Below are 21,362 nucleotides of genomic sequence, written 5' to 3'. Positions count from 1 at the left end.
TAATATTGTGTATGACTTCCATGAGCTTGGACGACTGCATCCATACATCTCTGCAATAACTCAAATAACTCATTAATAAAGTCATCTGAAATGGCAAAGGAAGCGTTCTTGCAGGACTAACAGTGTTCATCAAGATTTTTTGGATTCATTTTCAATGTCTTCTCCATCTTACTCCAGACATGCTCAATAATGTTCATTACTGGTAACTGGGCTGGCCAAACATGAAGCACCTTAATCTTTTTTGCTTTCAGGAACTTGATGTGGAGGCTTAAGTATGGGAAGGAGTGCTATCCTGCTAAAGACTTTGCCCTCTCCTGTGGATTGTAAAGCATGATTTTTCCTTTACCAAACTTGACGGATTTTTGTGAGAATCTTGGGTCCATAAGGATTCCAGTAGGTCTTCTTAAGTATTTGTGATGATTGGGATGCAGTTCAACAGATGATTCATCAGAAAAATCTACCTTCTGCCACTTTTCCAAATGATCAACAAGAAGTCAATTTATTATTTGTTGCTCTTACAACTGAGACAAGACTTTTGTCATGCAGTGTATATAATCAATAGTATTAATATACTCTAATCAATAATATTACTATTCAAATCAATACAATTATTAATACATGTCATGCACTAAAAATATGCAAAATAGTAATTTCAATGAGCTTTAGTTTTTCTAACCAGTTTGAAAATTGGTCTAAACTGCTGATTTGCACAACGGGCAGCTCTATAACAAGCTATTTTGTGTATATCATGCCAGATGTTCAGCACAAAACAGACAGGTTCAGATCTCTCACTCACTATCCAGCCGCCTCCATCAGTGGTCATGTCACAGTAAACCTGCACGCCTTGACTGAGGTCTCGGTTGACGTAGATAGTGTAGATCCCACCTAGAGTCTCGCCGTTTAGGAGGTGTTGCGCGCAGTTCTGTGGCGTTGGAAACAATCGGTTTCCTGTGGAAGAAAAAGGGTTGAGAAATATTCAAAACAACACAGCCAAACAAAGTGAGGGGCCACTGGGAGGTTAATGAGAGGTGATTTGCGACCACAATGAAGTGTGAAAGTGTTGGTGTTATGCAATACTATATTTGGAAGAAGGTTGCTTGTAAAGTCACAGAAACACAGGGCACTAAATGAGCGATGTGCATAGATGCGCTGAAGGTGTCACAACTGATTTGTACTTTATGCTGTTGATGTGGTGATATTGTGTACTGGAATGTAATGGGGTGAATGAACCTAATTTGAAGTTTACAGGAGATGTGGGATATCTGCACCTGCTGTAAAAGATTTGATGACAATGGAGCTGGTCTCCTTGTTTTGCATTAGTAATTTACATATTTATTTCTAGTTGGAAACTAATCCTAAACTATTTAAAACCATTATATGGTTTTTAAAGATGAAAGTTTATAAAATTATGAAAATTAGCTTTTCATTTATCAATCCTATATAGGATATAGGAAAACTTTTTATGTTAAGAAATATTTTAGGCAATATTGGTTGACACATAAACAGGGTTTTGGAGCTTAAAATTATTATAGTTTAACTACTGAATGTATTGAACTGAATGTCTTTAGTTCCTTTCTGGGATTTTAGTGTCTTAGGACCATTGCTGTCTATGCAGAATAAGGGATGTCTCAGATTTAATCAAAATTTTTGACGTCATAAGGGTGAGTAATAAATATTAACAGAATTCTAAATATTTGGGTGATCTAACCATTTAACAGTTATACTTTTATAATAAAAAAACATGGCAAACTACAGGCAGAACTAAATTAATACCTATGGCTCCTAATGATATGGTATGGAGGGAAATTATGGTTCTGTGCAAGACACCGAACAATATTCACAACTTTATTACATTTAATCTGCAACCTCTGGTACCTCACAGATATTTTTGGTTCATAACACCTCAATATTCTGTTAAAATTCACAGATATTCATTTTAATTGTTCTGTATGTTTTTCATGTCATCAAATTGCCAGCTGACAGTGACTTGCATGTTATGAATAACCAAGAGCTACAGATTCAGCAAAAAAATGTTATTGTTGGCATGGCGAAGAGTTAGTACTCAATTAAATTTTTTGACATAACTATTTAGTATTTTTTACTAAATGTACTGTTTACTACAGTATTGCTATAGTATTGAATATACTATTTAGATCAGGGGTGCCCAAACTGGAGGGCTGGTGTCTTGCAAAGTTTAATTCCATCCCCAAATAGAAACACCTGAAGCAGCTAATCAAACTCTTTGTATGTATACTAGAAACTTCCAGGCAGCTGTGCTGTAGGAATTTGGAGCTAAACTATGCAGTACACTGGCCCTCCAGGTCTGAGTTTGTGCACCCCTAATTGATATATTTCCGCCAATACTGCATATTCTGTTATAATTTAGTCTTTGTTTAACTTTGTTTGAGTTTCTTTTTACAAAAAAATATTGGAAACCGGTAACCATTAACTTCCATGATAATAGTTTTTTCCCCACTATGGAAGTCAATGGTTACAGGTTTCTGCCATTTTTCAAAAATATATTATTTTGTGTACAACAGAAAAAACACTAAACCTCAATGTTTTGGAACCACTTGAGAGTCAGTAAGCCCTGAGTACATTTTAATTTTTAGGTGAACTATCCCTTTAAGTCAAACAGTAAAATTGTAAGTCTGACAAAGAAACATCCTTAGTAGAAAATGTATCAGTTCCACTTTTGTATTTTTCCAAACTTTCATGTGGTTTTAGGTGAAGTTCCTTGATGGTCTTACTATTGATTTATACCTTATAGGCCAATAATGTGCATTTGCACCTAATGAAGTGAATGAACCCCGTTTAAAGTTTACAGGAGATGTGAAGGATTCACACCTGTTGTGAAAGATGTAGAAACAATAGCACTGGTTTCTAATCCTCTGGCGGCTTGCAGTCTCACAGTATATTCGGTGGTCTCCGCCAGCCCCTCGAGACGAATCCATGTGTCTTCCGCATCTAAGATCAGCTCCTAAAACACCACCAGACACAGATAAAATCCGCAGGGATAACTACATTAGCTTTTGCTCAAACACCGTAGACCAAAACTAAACAATGAAACCGCTCTGTGGCAGAAAGCAGTTTTGTGGAAAACATGCCTGATGTAGTACAAAGAAAAGCAGCTCTTAGCATTGTGGGGAGGAAAGATATTCCTCATAAACAAGCAGAAAACAGATCACAATCACTTTAGGAACTGCCTGACAAATTGTTGTGATCCCAAGTTGCTTACTGTTGGGTGCTTTTCATACAATACTGCATTTCCTCCCAGTGTTTTTCTTCCATATGATTGGCAGGTCTAAAACCCATGATGGGGGAGGAAGAGTCTTATCAGGCTCTGGTGCTGCTGGGAAGAGATGGCGTTTCTATTTTGGTCTTTGACACTTGACACTTCACTTCCTTTCTTTTGTTTTTTTTTTTATTTTGAAAAATGCACTTTTATCAAACTAATCTGCCACACATTTATACCCAGATCTTATACTAAAAGGGTTCAGACAGGACTTGGATGGATGGTTCCACATGTGACAGCCTTGAGCAGCATGAAATAAGAAAGATTTGATTTAATATTCATGCTTTTTTAATCAAAGTCACACATGTAATGTGAATTATGCAGCAGAGAAGTGTAACATAAAGGTTGCTTAGTATGCAGAGGACATTGAACATGTAATTGTATTAGTGGAGCTGCAGTCAGTAGCTTACAGTTCAGTATGTTCTCCATTCCTACACAGAACTGGGTTGAGGGCCACACATTGTGGATGTAGATGCCGCATTATTATTTTCGGCACAGTAAGCCTTGGAAAAACTCCCAAATTGTGTGCTATTATCAAAACTCTCAGCCTTAGGATGCCGACCACGCTCTAATGGATAAAGAAAGCTTTTATGTCTAAGATGCACCAGCAGGGTTTAATATCATCTGTGCACCACTGACACCCACTGGACGAATACAAACACTAAAAACAGCAGGCTACTGGGTCAGAGCATTCATTTCGTGCATTGATTGTGTGTGTTTGTGTGTCTGTGTAACAACATAAATCTAAAAATTAGAATCCATAACCTCTTGTATTTCCAAGAAATCCATTGATGCATTTTCCCCATCAGGGTGTTAAATAGATGTTCAAAACAGATTATAGGAGAGTGATCATGCATTTAATGTAATAATTTGAAGAGTTAAAAGATACTGTATAAATCATTTCAGAAAAAAATGATTCAGAAACATCTTTAATGGATATACCATGTCGGCAATGACTTTGTTAAATGATTAATATTTATTAATGAGCAAACATTAAACAATTGAATTAAACCAGGCTTTTCTGACAGATCTAATTGTTCCTTTACATGGCTGAACTGTGTTGAATGCCGTTTACGCTAGACTGGAACGGGTATTCCAGGAATGCAATGAACAGAAATGTGAACATCAGGTAAGATTCAAAAGATTTTTATGTTTAGTATTAATGTTTAACACTTATGAGCTGTATGCATTGTTCAGTGTTGAATCCATGTTAAGCTTACCTTTCGACTGCCATCCGCTGCTTTGTAGGTCAGCATGTAATTGTCGATGTCTGCGATGGGTGGCTGCCAGGATATGAGGGCACTTCGATGGTTAATCTCACTAGCTGTCAGGTTCTGGGGAGCATCCATGGCTGTTTAAACAAAGAGCAGAGTGTCAAAGCAAATGTGGAGGATCTTCAATATACAGACCAAACACATTGGTTTTACAGTAAGTCTCAATAGCTGGTTTGGCAGCAAATACACAGTCTTCAATTTCCTTCTGATTTGATTAGTACTGACCACAGTTTTTTTTGTTTACAATTAGTGCTGGGCAACGATTTATCATGAATTATCAAATCCAAAATACAAGTCTTCGTTTACATAATATATGTACCATTCTATTTACAGTAAAAATTAACCATTATTTACAGTTATCTAGTAATATTTATGTAATGTACTTATGTTTGAATGGCACAAATACAGTACCAATGTTTTTGAAAGAAGCCTTGTCTCAACAAGGCTGCATTTATTTGATCAAATCAAATAAAGTATGCTAAATAAAATACATTTTATAGACTCTTTATAAATAAATCTCTTATACTCAAAGCTGCATTTATTCCATTAAAATGTGGTCAAAACACTGATGCTTGATAATATGTAATAATGTTTACATTAGAAAATATCTAAAGTGGATCATCACCTTTCAATAAAGTTGTCCTAAAACCATTCAACAACACCAATTCTTGACTTAAGACAATTTGGAAAACTACTGACTACTGTTTAGCATTACTATGATAAAATAAAGAAATCGAAAAACTGTTAACCTATACAAAAATTAAACCAACATTCTTTTATTTAAAAAAAAAGAATAAAAATGAAATACATAAACAAGCCAAATTCAAGAAAACAGGGTACCCGCAGGGTCTTAAAAAGTCTTCAAATTTCTTAAATCTCCAAAGCTAAACTTTAAGCCTTAAAAAGTCTTAAATCTACTGAAATATTTTAAATGAAATCATTATTATTGTAGACGGAAGTAATTGATAGTTATGTTTTGTTCTATTCTAGGTAAGGGTTTTAGGGTTTGTGAATAGATATAATTGAAAATTAAATAAAAACAATATTCAAACAAAATTATTAATATTGTATTATTAAATGTACTACATTTTCATCATTTTTTGATGGGGCTATTGAAATTTTTTTTTAACTGGTATATTTGAAAAACAATCCTTAGCATTTAGCCTTGTATCGGTCTAAAATTTAATTCATATGATCTTAAAATGTCTTAAAAAGTCTTAAATTTAACTTGTTAAAGCCAGCAGAAAAGTTGGGATGCTTTTTTAAATGCAGTTGAAATTTTGTTTAATTGACAAAAGTCTAAAGAAAATATTTGATTTTGTTTACTGTGAGCAAATTATTTGTAATCAGGAAATATAACGCATTTTTGCTTTGATGCCTGCAACACACTCCAAGAAAGTTAAGACAGAGGCAAATTAATAGTGAAAAGGTCATAGAATTTCCAAAGCAGCTCATAACAAGCAGGTGAATTGGTGAAATACAGTAGAAGGGTTTCATGGTTGGTTATATGAGCAAGTAAAGCAGGGTCATGGCTCATTAATATGTGCCAAACGCCAGGTGAGAATTGTCAATCAATTATTAATGCAAAATCCCGACAATGTATGTCTTTTAAATTGATTTGACATTCAGGAAAAAACACAGACGAAATCCTGAGAAATCTCAATCTGTATAGAGCAAGAAACCCTAAGCTGAATGTGCTCCAACTTTAAGCAACATGAGCTTAGAAGAACTTCAGCAAAAAAACACTGCAGTCTACTGCTGCATCAAGAAATGACACATGACTTGTTGTTCATGGTGAAAGATGTACATCAGTTGTGTACAGTAGCAATGCTTCTGGTCCTCCAGGCTAGGGCTGATCTCAGATCACAATGCAGTGGAGATGTGTTCTGGACTCAGAAGAGTCCATGTGTCAGCTTTTTTCTGGAAAACAGACATTGAGATTCTAGTCTCAATGTTCAGAGAGACCATCCAGAATTTCATGAGTGACAGATGCAAAAGCAAACATCTGTCATGGTTCAGGGAACAGCAGTGCAATCGACAATATGAAAGCATATTGGTAGAATACAGAGTGATATACGGCCATCAAGATGACGTCTTTCATGGAAAGGTTATGGTTATTAGATCAAGTCTTATTCTGCATGTGCTACAACAGTATGGTTTTGTAAACAGAGTGAATGTGCTTGACTGGCCTTCCTGCAGTCCAGATCTGTGTCCTGTTGAAAATGTATGGCGTATCAAGGGAAAAACAGATAATGATGATCACGGAGTATTGAGCATTTGGAGATTTGTTATGTGTTTTGTATTATTATTTTTTTAATTATTATTTTTTCGGGGTTTTTGCCTTTATTTGATAGAACAGTAGAGAATATGGGGAGCAGAAAGTAGGGATGGAAGGGTAGGATCGCCAAAAGACTGCAAGACAGGAATCGAACTTGGGTGGCCGTGAGCACCGGCGTGCATGTGTTTATGCACTAACCACTACACCAATGGCGCTGACTGAAATTTTATATTAAGGCAGATTGGGCAAAATATTTTGGTTGTAAAAGTTTCTGTATGTCACAAATCACCAGTGATCTAATCCATAAGCCGAGTAATCGGCACGACCCACGGCGCATGCCTTGCGGGTTGCCATGCATTATAACTTTTGCACGTTGTTTGTGTTGCTCTACAATAGCACTTCCGAAATGCTAGCTAACAGTGAGGTTTTTATGTTCCTCTGAGTCGAGTTTCTTCAAGGGTATTTTGTTTTGTCTGAACGCTACCTTAATGTACAAGTAGCTCAAACATGCTCATTTTGAGGTGGGAACTAGCAGACTTCCAACAATTTTAATCATAATCTAAACACTACAGTACTGTGACATTATGACGCGTTTCCTTTGCTTTGTCTTGCCGTGTTTGATCCTCGCTTTGTTTGTTAATTTATTCCTGTCTGCTGCCTGCCTTTTAATAAAAACAGATTCAATTGTGTTAATACAGGTTATAAAAGAATGAAAATCCTTTGATCCTTTAATAAATTTACAGATATTAAAACCTTGTATTAATAGGAAAGTTGAAGTGACAGTGTTAAACATGCCTCTGTATCAATGTCTTTGGTGTGTGTTGCATGCATCAAAACTAAAATGTGTTATTTTTTTTCCACAATACAATTAATTTGGTCACTTTCTTTTTTAAAATTCTTTTTTTATTGAACATTTTAGATGTTGAACTATATACAAAAGAGCCACCGGTCCACACAACAGAAAAGTAAAAACAGTAATACTGCAATAATAGGTACAAAATCAGGATTGAAACATATCTAATAAAGTCTTTCTCATATTTAACCATGTTTCCTAAAAGTTCCATTTTTTTTGTCTATGGTACATTCCAAAATAAAATTGTGCAGTAGATTTTTTCAAGTTAAATAGAAGTAGATGGATCCAGCCATTTTTTTTTCAGGATTCTCTAGATTTTTTTGTACTTATAATGATTAAATAAAAGTTCAAGTATTGTAAATCAACACATTTCATATTGCTGATTGTATTGAATTTATTTACTTATTTATTTATTTGTTTGCATATTTTTCATAAATTTCAGGTTGTAATTTACAAGTGCTCAACCAAGTGTCCTTTATTTATTTATTTATTTTTTGTTTTATTTTTTTTATTGATTGACTAATTGATTAATGACTTTCCTGCATCTCTTAAGTGTTTTTGTCAAATGGCATTGATGGCTTCAGAAATAATAACCAGTGGCTCCAAATTTTACATCGCTCTCATTCCAACCAAAAGCTACTGTGATAAACGGGAATATTTTCTACAGGTATTTCAGACCTGCTGGGTTAAACTGTCAAGCAACACTAACAGGGCACGTTTCAAATGACCATCCCCCACCTGACATTCAGCAGATTTTTTTCTTCATCAGATGTTTTGTTTGTGTATCAGTGTGTAAGACTGGAGCTGTGTCAGCACAGCCGCAGGAGGCATGTAAAACTGCTCACTAGCCTGAGGACAAAATAAATCACGTGCATGCTCGTATTGTGTAGTGTGTGTTTCAGGCACGCTGACAGATCCACTTCAGAGTGAAGACAATTAGTGTGTGTTCACCGGCATCCTGTCTCTCAACATGATCTCTTATCAGTCAACATGCCACTCTGTTTCCAGCAGAGTATAGCAAACACACACACACACACACACACACACACACACACACACACACACACACACACACACACACACACACACACACACACACACACACACACTCACACACACACACACACACACACACACACACACACACACACACACACACACACACACACACACACACACACACACACACACACACACACACACACACACACACACACACACAAAAACACACCATGAATATAAAAATAGTAATGCCTTTTTTTGCAAGTCTTAAAAAGCCATCATTCACTGTACTGTATGTGTGAAAAAATAAAATAAATTTTTTTTAGTCGGTTAAAAAAAGTACAGATTTCATTCTCGGATTCTCCTTCTTATTCTCTGGATCCAAAAGTATAAAATATCTTAGACATGAAATATTTTGTTGCAGATGCAGGCAAAACAACTTTTTAATGAAAGAAAAAAAAACAAAAAACAAAACAATCATAAAGCTACTGAGGCATAGAAAGTCATGTCAGAAAATGTAGAAGCATATTCACTCTGGTTTGACATATATACAGCACATAAGCAGTTCTCTATAAAACACTGTTGACCTGTTTTGTTTGAGCTGTTTTTGCACGTTTTTCTTACTGGCTGACTTTGTATATATTATAATTTAGGACATTACTTTTTTAACATGTCTGACCCTTTTGTCAGCAGGGGGATCGCTGTTTCAATTGTAATTCTGTTTTTCCATTCAGTTATGGAAAATAGCTCTCAAAATACCATTCATTCATTTTCCCTCAGCTTAGTCCCTTTATTCATCAGAGGTCGCCACAGCGGAATGAACCACCAACTTATCCACCATATGTTTTACCCAGTGGATGCCTTTTCAGCTCCATCCCAGTACTGGGAAACGTCCATACACACTCATTTACCCACACTCATACACTGTGGCCAATTAAGTTTTATTTAATTCACCTATAGCGCATGTCTTTTGACTGTGGGGGAAACTGGAGCACCTGGAGGAAACCCACCTGGAAATGCCAACTGACCCTGCCAGGACTTGAACCATCGACTTTTTTGCTGTGAGGCGACAGTGCTAACCACTGAGCAGCCGTGTCCCCCCTATGTATATAATAATTACATAAAGATGTAAAACTTTTCAAAAATGAATAAATAGTAATTCCATTAAGAATACATTTTTTCAATACATTACCAAAAATTCTGAAATAAAGGAAAGTGAGTGTGAGCGAGTTGTGCAAAATACAACTGTACCATTGCAACTGGCCCACCTTTACAGGTACTCTGCCCTGCACCAACTGTGGGCCAGTAGCATAATTTCCCCCTCCTTTCCTCCTCCTGCACCAGTTAGGGATACATTATATATGGGGGTTAATTGGTGGTTACAGCCAGTCATCAGGTGGGCACCCCCTTTCCTTGGTGTTTCACCGATTAAAGCCCATGACACCTCGGGAGGGGCTTGTCCTGGATCTTCTCCTGCTGACCACCACCTAACTCTATAATGTGGTTTGTCTTCTAATAGGTTGGCTCTTTAACTGAAAATCCAGAGTTGGCTCTTAAGCCAAATCCAGCGATATGTTGCTTCCACCTCCTCAGTGACCTTGCCTTCCAAATGTTTCCTGGCTATTCTTTCAATTTCTAGCAGTCCAAGGGTCCTGCAAAGTGACTGCCCCGCAACCCCCTACAACTAACCTCTACTGGTTAATTCCAGGGCCCCCATACATTCTCCTGACTCTAAAGCATAGATGCCATAGTAAGTCCCGCAGGCCAAAGCTGGCCCATTGTAACCTTTGATTTGGCCCACAATCCCATCTGAGAGGTGAGTGAAAATGATAGGAAGGTGGATGGGGCAAATGCCTCTAACATAAACATCAATTTAACGTAACCTTTTTTGTTTGTTTTATTGCTGAGCTACAAAAAAAGCAAACTGAAATGAAATGTTTTAATTAATGTTGTAAATGAATCTGATTTTTAAAAATGTAAATACTGCCATTTGACAGATGAAGGACTATGCAGAAGACATCAGCGAGCAAATCAAGGCAAGAACTAGTGTAATTCTGTTGTTATGAATGCGATTGTTTTGTTTTTACTGTAATAAGTTATTTATAAATGTAAATAATATTGTATTAGTTAATATAAAGCAATGTTTTCTACTCATTTTAACTATTATTAAATAAATTAGGAATTTACTTGAAATTTATTGAGTTTGCGTTCATGGGCCTCCTCCGTCCTTTTCTCCCAGGGTATTGTTAGTTCTATAAACTGATGAGAGGACAATATCCGGTATGAGGCTAGTGCGTGCTATTTCCTCTGGGAATTTACTTAGTTAAAGTTAGGCTAATTTTATTAACCAAAAAGAGTTAACAACAAAATGTACCATTTTTAGAAAGCCTAAGTATAAGACAAATTTCATCTCATTCTGGTTGAAAATGTCTTTTCACGATTTGATTAGGTGTACAGTAGTGAGAAACGGATGGCGGTAATACCCGTGGTTGCTGCGGATAATCAGCGGGTCTGGTAATAAAAAAAATACATTTTGATTAATTGTGGGTGGGTCGCAAATGGATGAAAATAATTATTAATGAATTTTGTTTCGTATTTTTTAAACACATTCTGTAAAATACAAATGTGTTTTAATGCATTTTTCATCAGGCAAATGATGAAAAAAGTTGAAAAAAAGCACATAAAGGATGTCAATCCACGCTGACCTATCATCATGCTTAAAACAAAGAATTTAAATTATTAAAGTGACGATCGTGTGGGGATATGTATATCAGATAAAATTATATGTGTGGGGCAGGCGAGTGGCTGGTGGATGATTAGTATGAAGCCACAGATTCGGGTGACATTTCAGCTGATCCGCGCATTTCTTATGTACAGAGCAGGGATTAATTTGTGCCGGAACACGCCGGATCCGGCACCTCTGAAATCTGATCTGGCACCTGATTTTACCGATCCCCCTTCTCAACCGCCCTCCTCCTGTCCGCTCTTTAATTTCATCCTTAGTCCGCAACAACCCTCCGCCATCCAATGACCCCCCCCCCCACACTGCTTTCCACTTTTGTGCATGACACCCCTCATCCTCGGGTAACTGAATTCTGTGATTTCATCAATATCTTCCATATTGCAGACGTCACTGGGTTCTATATTACAATATTTTCGATCAAACATATTCTGCATTGTTTAACTAAAAAGAAATCTTTCAAAATAACTTTAGATGATACTCAGTCAAACATTCATCTCTTGAATTCCCATTACCTTAAATTGAATGAGCAGACAAACTAACAAAGTGCAACTATCAAGATTAAAACGCAACCGTGGAGAAACAGGGAGAGAGAGAGACTCGTGTGCATATCTGACGAGCACATTCATATTCCTGTCCTCACCTTAATCTCTTTAACGATGAAGTTAGAACTGTAATCTAAATCAAAATGACAGACAGCACTAATCCTGAAACGGGCACAAAATTTGTTAGTTGTTTTCATCTTAATTATCCTCTTAAGCTCCCATAAGCCTCCTCATAAATGCCAAAATGATGCATCTATGACACTTTACCTCCCTCAGGGTGGAGCTGGCAGACTCTTAAACAACACAGGATGGGAATATTAGCAAAGTGTTTTCAGGCAAAGAAACGTCAGTTTTATCGGAGCATAGCAGGATCTAAATCCAGTGTTATTAGAGCAGAACTGTTCCCGTTTTAAATTGTCATTAAGTAGCCAAAAAAGAAGTTTGAAGGCAAATGAACGCAACAAACCTCATGAAGCGATTATGTGTCAAGATTCTGCACGTCACTGAGCTGGCACTGAGGTTGCGAAGCCAATGGCCTGTGACACTTTTATGTGCAAATTAATTTCCTCTAAACAATCCAAACTAATGAAGTATTCTGGGAGGGCCGTTTGATTAAAGTTGAGGTCTAATGCGTTTGAAAGCAGCTTGTCGCTCCGTCCTCCCACTAATAGATGAGCTGGATGTTTCAGTGCAAAATGAAGCGGCTGAAAAGAAACCGGCGTTTGTTCTAGTTCAGTCTTCTGTGTGGGAAAGACACTCCACGGACAGCCTAAATTTGAGGAAAGATGGCTAGTGATGCTGATCTCTTCTCTGTTCTCACATGGGAATTGGAGCTTTGCTGACTTTAGTGTTTTATTATAAAAACGACAAAAATAAAGTCATGGCCTTGTTTCCGCTTCACATGAACACTGGCTCTGCTAAACTAGAAGAGGATGATGGTATGATTAGAGAAGTGCTTTTTATTGCAGCTGTCTATTTTTGTAGATTTTGTGCTCAAACGTTTGCATGCGCTTGAAATGTCTGTAATATATGTGACATTTTTCAGGGAAAGGATTAAGCAGATAAAATTAATAATTTAAGGTGCCAGTAATACTGTATATTTTACAGCATTTTACAGTGTAGGTTATAACAGAAAGACACAATTAGTGAAAAAAAACAAACAAAAAAAGCATTTTTTTCAATGGCAACAAAGAAAAAAATTTATTGGCTGCATCCAAAATCACATAAGTCGATACTATAAAGTACACTTAAAAAGTATGTGAGTTGTATGTCTGAATTACTAGAATTCAAAAAACTGTATGCGAGAAATATCCTATACAACTCCTGGCGAGATTCCGAAATGTGCATCCGATGCACGCTACGCTGTACCATGAAGCCCTGGTAGAGAATTCACGCTGGTAGATCACATGATCATGACAAATTGGCGGATGTAGTATGATGAGTTGCAGTCATACTGCTCACATTCATGCTGTATAGAGCGTACTTTTCGAACGGCTAAGTAGTACATTAAAATTCAAATGCATTACCTACTGAGTGGGTGGGTGGTTTCGGACGCAGCCATTCATTCATTAATTTTTCCTCAGTTTGGTCCCTTTATTCATCAGGGGTCGCCACAGTGGAATGAACTGCCAACTTATCCAGGATATGTTTTACACAGCGGATGCCCTTGCAGCTTCAACCCAGTACTGAGAAACGTCCATACACAGTCATTCACACACATACACTACTGTCAATTTAGCTTAATCAATTCACTTATATCACGTCCTCGAACTCGAAACCCAGCTCGGACTCGAACCAGTGACCTTCTTGCTGTGAGGTGACCGTGTAGCCAAGAAAAAAAAGAATTTTTATTTTTGCATTAGTTCTACAAGTAAACTGTGTAATGTTTTGACCTAGTGGTCAGTCAGTGGCATACTGTAGCACAACTGTCCAGTGGACGTCCCAATTTTTCCCAAAAAGTCCTGACTTGTGGACCTTTCCCAAGCATCCCCCCTCTCTACAACTGCACTTCATGTCAATGTCTACAATCACACAATAGAAGCAAAAATATCAAAAAATAAATCTTTAAATACTGTTTTAAAAGAAGTTTAGCTTTTGTAAAAGCTGTGTGTGAGGAGCCAACTTCTTGCAAAGGGTAAAACTGATCATTTTTCTTGGCTTTGTCCATCTTGCATGAACTTTAATTGTCATTTAAACCTGTGTGTGCATGTGTCTGAAATAAGGTCAGATATTTAAGGGTGTGTAAACTTTTAATAATTTGAGTGATATCTGTAATCATTAAGCATTAAACAGGAGGTAAACAACTGTTGTTTGTGATAATAATGCCTTGTTTGCTGTCAGTACAGTAGATGATATATGCCAGAAAGTGGCAATCGATGTCATTCTCGTTTAAAAAAGAAAGAAGTAAGGGCCATTCACATACTGTAGCTGCATCCCAAATGGCACACTATACACTATGCACTATGTACTTATGCACTTACACTCTCAACAGCATAGCTTATGTATGTAGTGTCGTCCAAAATGGAACACTAGCAGAAATTCAAACCGTTTCCCAGATGACGTTTAATGGTTGCCAAATTAGTGAAATAAATGACCAAACTACCAAATAATAACTGCCACGAGTATAACTGCACTCAGCATCAGGAGGCGCTATAATCACTCACGTAGGAGAATTTAGCTTTCACAACCTAAAAGAAATAATCCAACATCCCCCTATTCCGCTACGTGAGCGAAGCAGCAGCTGTTAAGTGCGTAAAGTGTCCAACATTCCACACCTCTTTTAACAGCTAAATAAGTGTATCATCCAGGCAATAAAAGCACTGCTCACACTACTTATACAACAAAATGGAGTAGAATAGTGCACAAGTATGCACTATACTGAAGATCCTTATTTCAAATGTAGATGCGTGAGCAAATACACAGAGGAAGTGGCACATCTACCGTTTTCCACTTGTTTACATTTAACAGCTCCATAAACAGAAGTAGATTACAGTTTTTGCTACTTGGCATGTGGCTGTTTGTCACAAGAAGATGACAACTTTGTTTGTTGAGCCTGGTTTATTCCAGTGTCATGTTTTGACTGTGTATTTAAAAATGGCACTTACTGTGTTTTCATTATGTTGTCTTGTTGTATGCGCTAGTGATGATTCTCTGTAACCAATAGCTTTTAGATGCAAGTCTTGCTTCACTTTTTTGGTTATGTTTGGGTATGCTATGTTTTATGTATGGTTCGCTATTTTAATCTACGTGTTTAACCTTTGGTAGTAGAAATAGAAATAAATGCGCATTGTCCTGTACTGTACCAAACCGTATCACCATTTTTGTATTAATCTTTTGCTTTGGCATGGTTATTTTTGTATGACTATACAAAAATTTAAACACAACTTTAAGAAAAAAAGTGTAGTTTTATCAAATGTCTTCACCACAGGTTAAATATCAGCTCTTGTGAGACACTGGTTGTCCAGTCAAACCAGAGTACTGGAATGGTGCATAACAAGCTGTTGGTAATACTGAAATCAGACTAGCAACTTGCACTTCCACTAAACTATTATTTCTCAATTTCAGCACATTTTGGATGTCTGATTCACCTCATCGGCTCATTAGTGCAGTGCTACATAACCTGGAGACATTGTAAGGGTGTTTCAGGTTAGACAGACACCTGAAATGTGTGCCATCAGCAGCAGGATTAAGAAACATGACATTTAGGTAAAAAATATTAGGATTTGATAGTTATCCTGCCACTCCATAGCAATTTACGTCGCAGCTTCTGGAATTCTTTTACACAGATGCAAATAAATATGTCACTTTTAACTTCAATGGTTCCTTCTACTACACTGGCTACTAAACTATTAGCTATATCAGGGCGGTTCAAAGATTTAGATACCACAGACCACCAAATACAATAATTATTGTGTGAGGAACCCCCATTCTAAAATTAAAAAAGAATCAGTATAGTTGCTCACAAAAGTACTGAGACAAAATAACAATATAAATGTTTGTAATATATTAATCATAAACTGTTTAGTTATTATGTTGTTAGATTATCATTTTATAGTGATTCATTTTTATTATTATTAAAACATTGATTTATATAGTGTACAACTTCTCTTTCTTACGAGAAACATCATATATTAAGAAACATATGCTTTCCTAGAGATGATACAAAAACAAATATTACAATTAGGGTCATTTAGAAAGTGGTCATCTGCTTTTACACATATGCATTCAATAAGTGTAAATCCTGGCTCTTAAATCTAAAGCTCTAAAGAAAACTGGGTGTCAACTGTGATGAAGTAGGCCTTTAAGCAGGGGAAAGAAGATAAAACCTGGTGTCTGGTTAGCCTGTGTGTCGCACTCTGCAGCAACTGGTGTTCCTGCACTGCAAAAAATGCTTTTCTTACTTAGATTTCTTTGAAGTTCAAATATCTAAAAAATCTTATATCAACAAGCATTTTCTAGGCAAGCAAAACATTTTGTCTTGTTTTTAGAAATAATATGCCAATATTAAGTGAGTTTTCCTTAAAACAAGCAAAATAATCTGCCAATGGGGTAAGCAAAAAAATCTTGCTTGCTAAAAACTATTTTGGAAGTAAACCTTGTAATACTTTGTCTCTTGATCTGTAAGAGTCTATACATTTGAAATTACCATGACATTACTTACACTGTAAAAAAATGCAGGGTTCCACACAATTCATTCATGTTGTTCAAACACAAATTAATTCATTAAGTTAATTTAACACTTTCAACAAATTTATGTGGATTGAAAATGAAAAAATTAAGTTTTCCCAATAAAATCTCAAGAATTGTGTTGTTTCAGCTTATTTAAAATAAGTAGTTTGAACAAGCAAAAAATGTAATTTTTCAGTTTTTTCTTAAATCCATAAAAAACTGTAAAAATATATATGCTTTCTATGTAAATATATTTGTTGTTAAATGTAATTGTAATATTTTTCTATTAATTGTAATTTAATTCTTATATGGTACAGCTGAATTTTCCACATCATTACTTCAGTGACACATGATCAAATATTATTTATATACGCTGATTTGTTGTTCTATTAAAAAAATTATTATTGGTGCTCAATCATTAATAATGGCTATTATGATCATTATAAAGGTCTTTCGATAAAACTAATGTGATCTTGATTCTTTTTTTAAATCTAAATTATAGTGCTTTTGAATTGTAATATATCATATTTTCAAAAAAAATAATCACAGGGAATAGAAAATTGGAATATATACTGACATTTATATATTTTGTATGTTTTTCATGGTTGTACATTTTTCAGATTCTAATCCATTATTAATGTTTATTTATGCACATTGATTATTTTATAACTATTATTATATATCTACAATTTTAATCTAGTTTCTATTTATTATTTGCTTTTATTCAAATGCGCTTTATTTTATTCAAACCTTTAAAATAGAACTGTATTTATATTTATTTCACCAACAAAATCATTGATAAAATATTTATTTTTATGCTTCTCCAAACATTTACACAAACCCCTTTGTGGCCCTGTTGAAAGGTAACGTTTAACATCAGAAACGTTAGTTATTCATGGGAGTAATGTCTTATCCTCCAGGACATATTTAATAAATATCTGATGTGTCTGTTTGAAGGTTTTAAGTCTGATTGAGATGAAGATGTTAAAGAAAGATACTGTTTCACTTTACTGCTCTGCTTCTTTGCCAGAACTCTGCTTTCCCGTCAAACCAGGCCTGTTTTTGAGATATTTAGTGGGGTATAACAGGATCTAGAGGGCCTCGACCTCCTCAAGCCCTCCTGTAATTAGAACACACTGAACAGAGATGAAGCACTTACGTGTGACAAAGTTGGAGATGACCGTGCCGCTGGTGAGAGGACCTTTGGTGGCATAAAGGGCCACTGAGTAGGTGGTGCTGGGGATGAGCTGACTCAGCTGATACTCCTGCTTGTTACCCTCCACTAAGAAGGTGTCTGCTGTAACTGGAAGCAAGAGAAGAGAATCAATTAGTGCACATGTTTGCTTGCAAATATTCTTGGAGAGTTGTTTATTTAAAAAATTGATTGTTTAAGTTTATTTTAAACAATATGACTGGTCTGAGTAAATATTATGAGAATGTTGCTGTTTGATCCTTTTTTACATTTTTTTCTTAATTATTCTCACCATATAGCTTTTTGCCTCCCCAAGTACTTATATACTATAAGTACTTAGGAAAAAAGCAATATGTTCAAAATAATGAAAAAAAAGTGGAGGCTTAGAGACTTGTTTATTTTAAAAGTCGACTGTTAAAGTTTATTTTAACCAATATGACTGAGTAAATAATATGAGAATTTTATTGTTTGACTCATTTTACCACTTTTTTCTAAATTTTCCTCAACATATTGCTTTTTGCTCCTAAGTACTTGTACAATACAAGTGTTTCGGGGAAAAATGTGTTCTAAAACATTAAAAACAAAAGGGGTAAAATAGAGGCTTAGACTTGTTTATTTAAAAAATGGATTGTTAAAGTTTTTTTTAAGCAAAATGACTGAGTGAATAATATGAGAATTTTACTGTTAATGCATTCTACAATTTTTATTTTTATTTATTTTTTTTACAGCTTTCCCCCCTATAAACTAAGCAAGCAAAATGTGAATATTTGCCAAGTGCCTAATAGGAGTAAGAATAGCCATGGAAAATTGCTAAATTAATTTCTTCTCATGAACCTTCTCTAAAAATGCAACATGCGCCAGATATTTTATTGTTTAAGTTTCCATGATAATAAAAGATTTGTGGTTTAGCATTTTAAAGCAAAAACAAACAAACACATGAAATGTTTAAAATCATAAAATTACTAAGTCAACAGCCATTGGTACTTGGTTTCTTTCCTCAGGCAATCCATCTTATGAACACTTTATGATAGTAATTGTGGAACAAACATCACTACTTTGTATACACATATACATTTATTTATTTAACAACATACTTTACATGGCCATTTGCACTCAACAGCAGCACATATAACACTGTATATAGTAATATACCTGTACATACACTTGTCAATTTGTATATTTGCATTTACTACTTACTTCTATTTTTAAAATATATTTATTATCTGTTGTTTGTCCTGTCATGGTAATTCTGTTGTACTGTTGAAGTTCTGTCACGAAAGCAAATTCCTCGTATGTGTGAACATGCCTGGCAATAACGCTCTTTCTGATTCTGATTCTGGTGTGAAATATGAATTTTTGGTGACAGAGAATGAGAAACTATTAAACTAACTATTTATTTATTTACTAATCTATCTATTATTTATTTATTTAAATTATATTATTTAATCCCCTGCATAATGACAATTTTGCATTCTAATTATAATTCTCGGATGGTTTCATGCACTTAGAACACATTATTATACTTCACAAAACAAACAGGTCCACACAAACCATATTCATCCTCACTGTAGGTGAGATCCTTTTAATAGATTCTGTTTAATTATGCAATTTATTTTATTAGTGGCATTTATTGACTGATGATTTTTAGGGACGCTAAATAACTTGCCCACATTGGGATGCCCCTACTCTGACTAGCTTCTAACAGACGCATTTGGAGAAAAAAATGCTGTATGGTGAGGCCAAGCATCAGCGATGTAAAGAATCAAAAACAAAACAAGCAATAAAAACATTTTGTCTTCTACCTATTTAAAAGTTGATAAGCCAATTTAATTAGCTATCCTAACTATGCATGATTATATGGTTAATTGCGTTTTATTATTGCCACTTAGTGAGGCTCATTTGCATATCTGCATTGTTTTTCATGCAGCTCACAGACCTGAAACAGCAAAGCAGATTATATTTGCCTATTTAAAAAGTTAACTTTCATTTAAGACATTTTTAAAGCTGGTATTACGTTACATTTGCGTTTACTGGCGATACATGGACGGTTGCAGTTCAGTCAGTGTAAATGAGGTTTAAATGCTTTGAGCTTGTCTAGACTTGACCAATTTTTTTGACTAGATTCGACCAAATTTGCAAGTGCTCATGCAGCTGAATGCATTTAAACAGAATCAAAAGACCACATAACTGATCTAAAACATGATCAATGCCCATCCATATCCTTTTGCAGATCCACATTCATTTGCAAGCCACATAGCATGAGTGAATTCATTCAATAGTACTTATGTATTGAATTGTGCACTTCCCAAGAAGGAAGGGACACAAGTGGTCACAAGAGACACATTTGACCGCATGTTAGTACCACATAGAAACAGTAATGTGTCTCAGCTGACCACTTGTGATTGAATCACTGAAAACACATGTCGTACTAAGTGAAAACATGGCCTGAGTGTTTATGACTGCTATTTTTATCATGTGTGAAATGTGGGGTTTCCCTTGATCAGGTTTCCACATACCTTGGTTCCGGGTGACAGTGAGCACGTAGTTATCAACACTGGAAGCTGGGGGGTTCCAGCGCAGCAGAGCCCCTTGGGGTGTAACGTTCAGTGCAGTGAGCTCCGCTGGCATGTCCATAGCTGTGAGGAACAGAGGATTACAGACAGACAGTTTGAGATAAGCTCAGCCAAGGTAATTGGCAGCAGTCTCATCTTCGCCCTTTTTTTTTTCTCTTCCCTGTGCAAACGATATTCGCCGCCAATTTAAAAATAGAGCACCTCGGCAGCTCGGAACTAATTTGTTGTGATTATCTGGCTGGAGAAGATCACAATTTCCTTAATTAGCCGACATCGAGGGGGAAATTAGACAGTCAAATGTGTGCAGAGCTCATTCTCAATAGCATTTCCATGAGAGTGAGTAATGACAAATGTTGTTCTTCGTAATCCTCTATCCGTGCTGCGACTTTCACAGATGGCCTTTCCTTTTTATTCAGACAGGAGAAAACTCAGTCTACTATTTGTGGCGTATGTCCTCTTAGATGAGGTCGGTGGACCATAATCGCACATTATCCGATCCCACACGCATTTGTGTTCTGCCAGCCTCTCTGGCAATAGCCATATCGCTTCTACAGCTGTAGAGCGCTGACCCTCCCATTAGGCACCATTGACTCTGTTCCAAGAAATTGTAGGCTCTTTCACAACCTTTCAGAGTAGCAGATCTCCGCCGCCTGACAGCAGTTCAGACGCGAAATCCCCCGATTCCACTTCACACCTTCCTCTCTTTCTGCTTTACCACGTCTTGACATGCCCCTGCGCTGACAGGCTAGGAGGAGAATATCAGTTTCGCCTTATGCAATGAACGCGAACTCGATGATCTTCACTCGGTCATTAGGCAGAGCTGTGAACCAGAACACAACCATGAACCAGATCCATCATGTTTCATCAACCCCTCTTGTCACCCTTTACGTAAGAGCTGAAATGAGCTAGACTGCTTGCTATATCCTATTAATAATAAGCTGT

At 36.1% G+C, this 21,362-nt stretch overlaps 1 protein-coding gene across 10 annotated transcripts in view; it reads right to left on the bottom strand.

Annotated features, from left to right (window-relative positions):
• The window catches only part of tnr (tenascin R (restrictin, janusin)), a 238,342-nt gene that overhangs the window by 23,660 nt on the left and 193,320 nt on the right, over nt 1-21,362 (bottom strand). For all 10 annotated transcript variants that reach the window (XR_012385660.1, XR_012385666.1, NM_194383.1 and 7 more), the window contains 5 exon segments: nt 20,364-20,483; nt 17,815-17,958; nt 4,516-4,646; nt 2,848-2,980; nt 797-948 (listed from right to left, as the gene is read on the bottom strand). Coding sequence is in view for 8 of the 10 variants with exons in the window: in NM_194383.1 (NP_919364.1) it covers nt 797-948; nt 2,848-2,980; nt 4,516-4,646; nt 17,815-17,958; nt 20,364-20,483 (680 nt within the window). In the remaining 2 variants the exon portion in view is untranslated.

The sequence above is a fragment of the Danio rerio genome, chromosome 2 (genome assembly GCF_049306965.1).
Source record: "Danio rerio strain Tuebingen ecotype United States chromosome 2, GRCz12tu, whole genome shotgun sequence".
NCBI lineage: Eukaryota > Metazoa > Chordata > Actinopteri > Cypriniformes > Danionidae > Danio > Danio rerio.
Note: the sequence above shows the minus strand (reverse complement) of the source record. Positions and strands in the feature narration are given on the sequence as shown.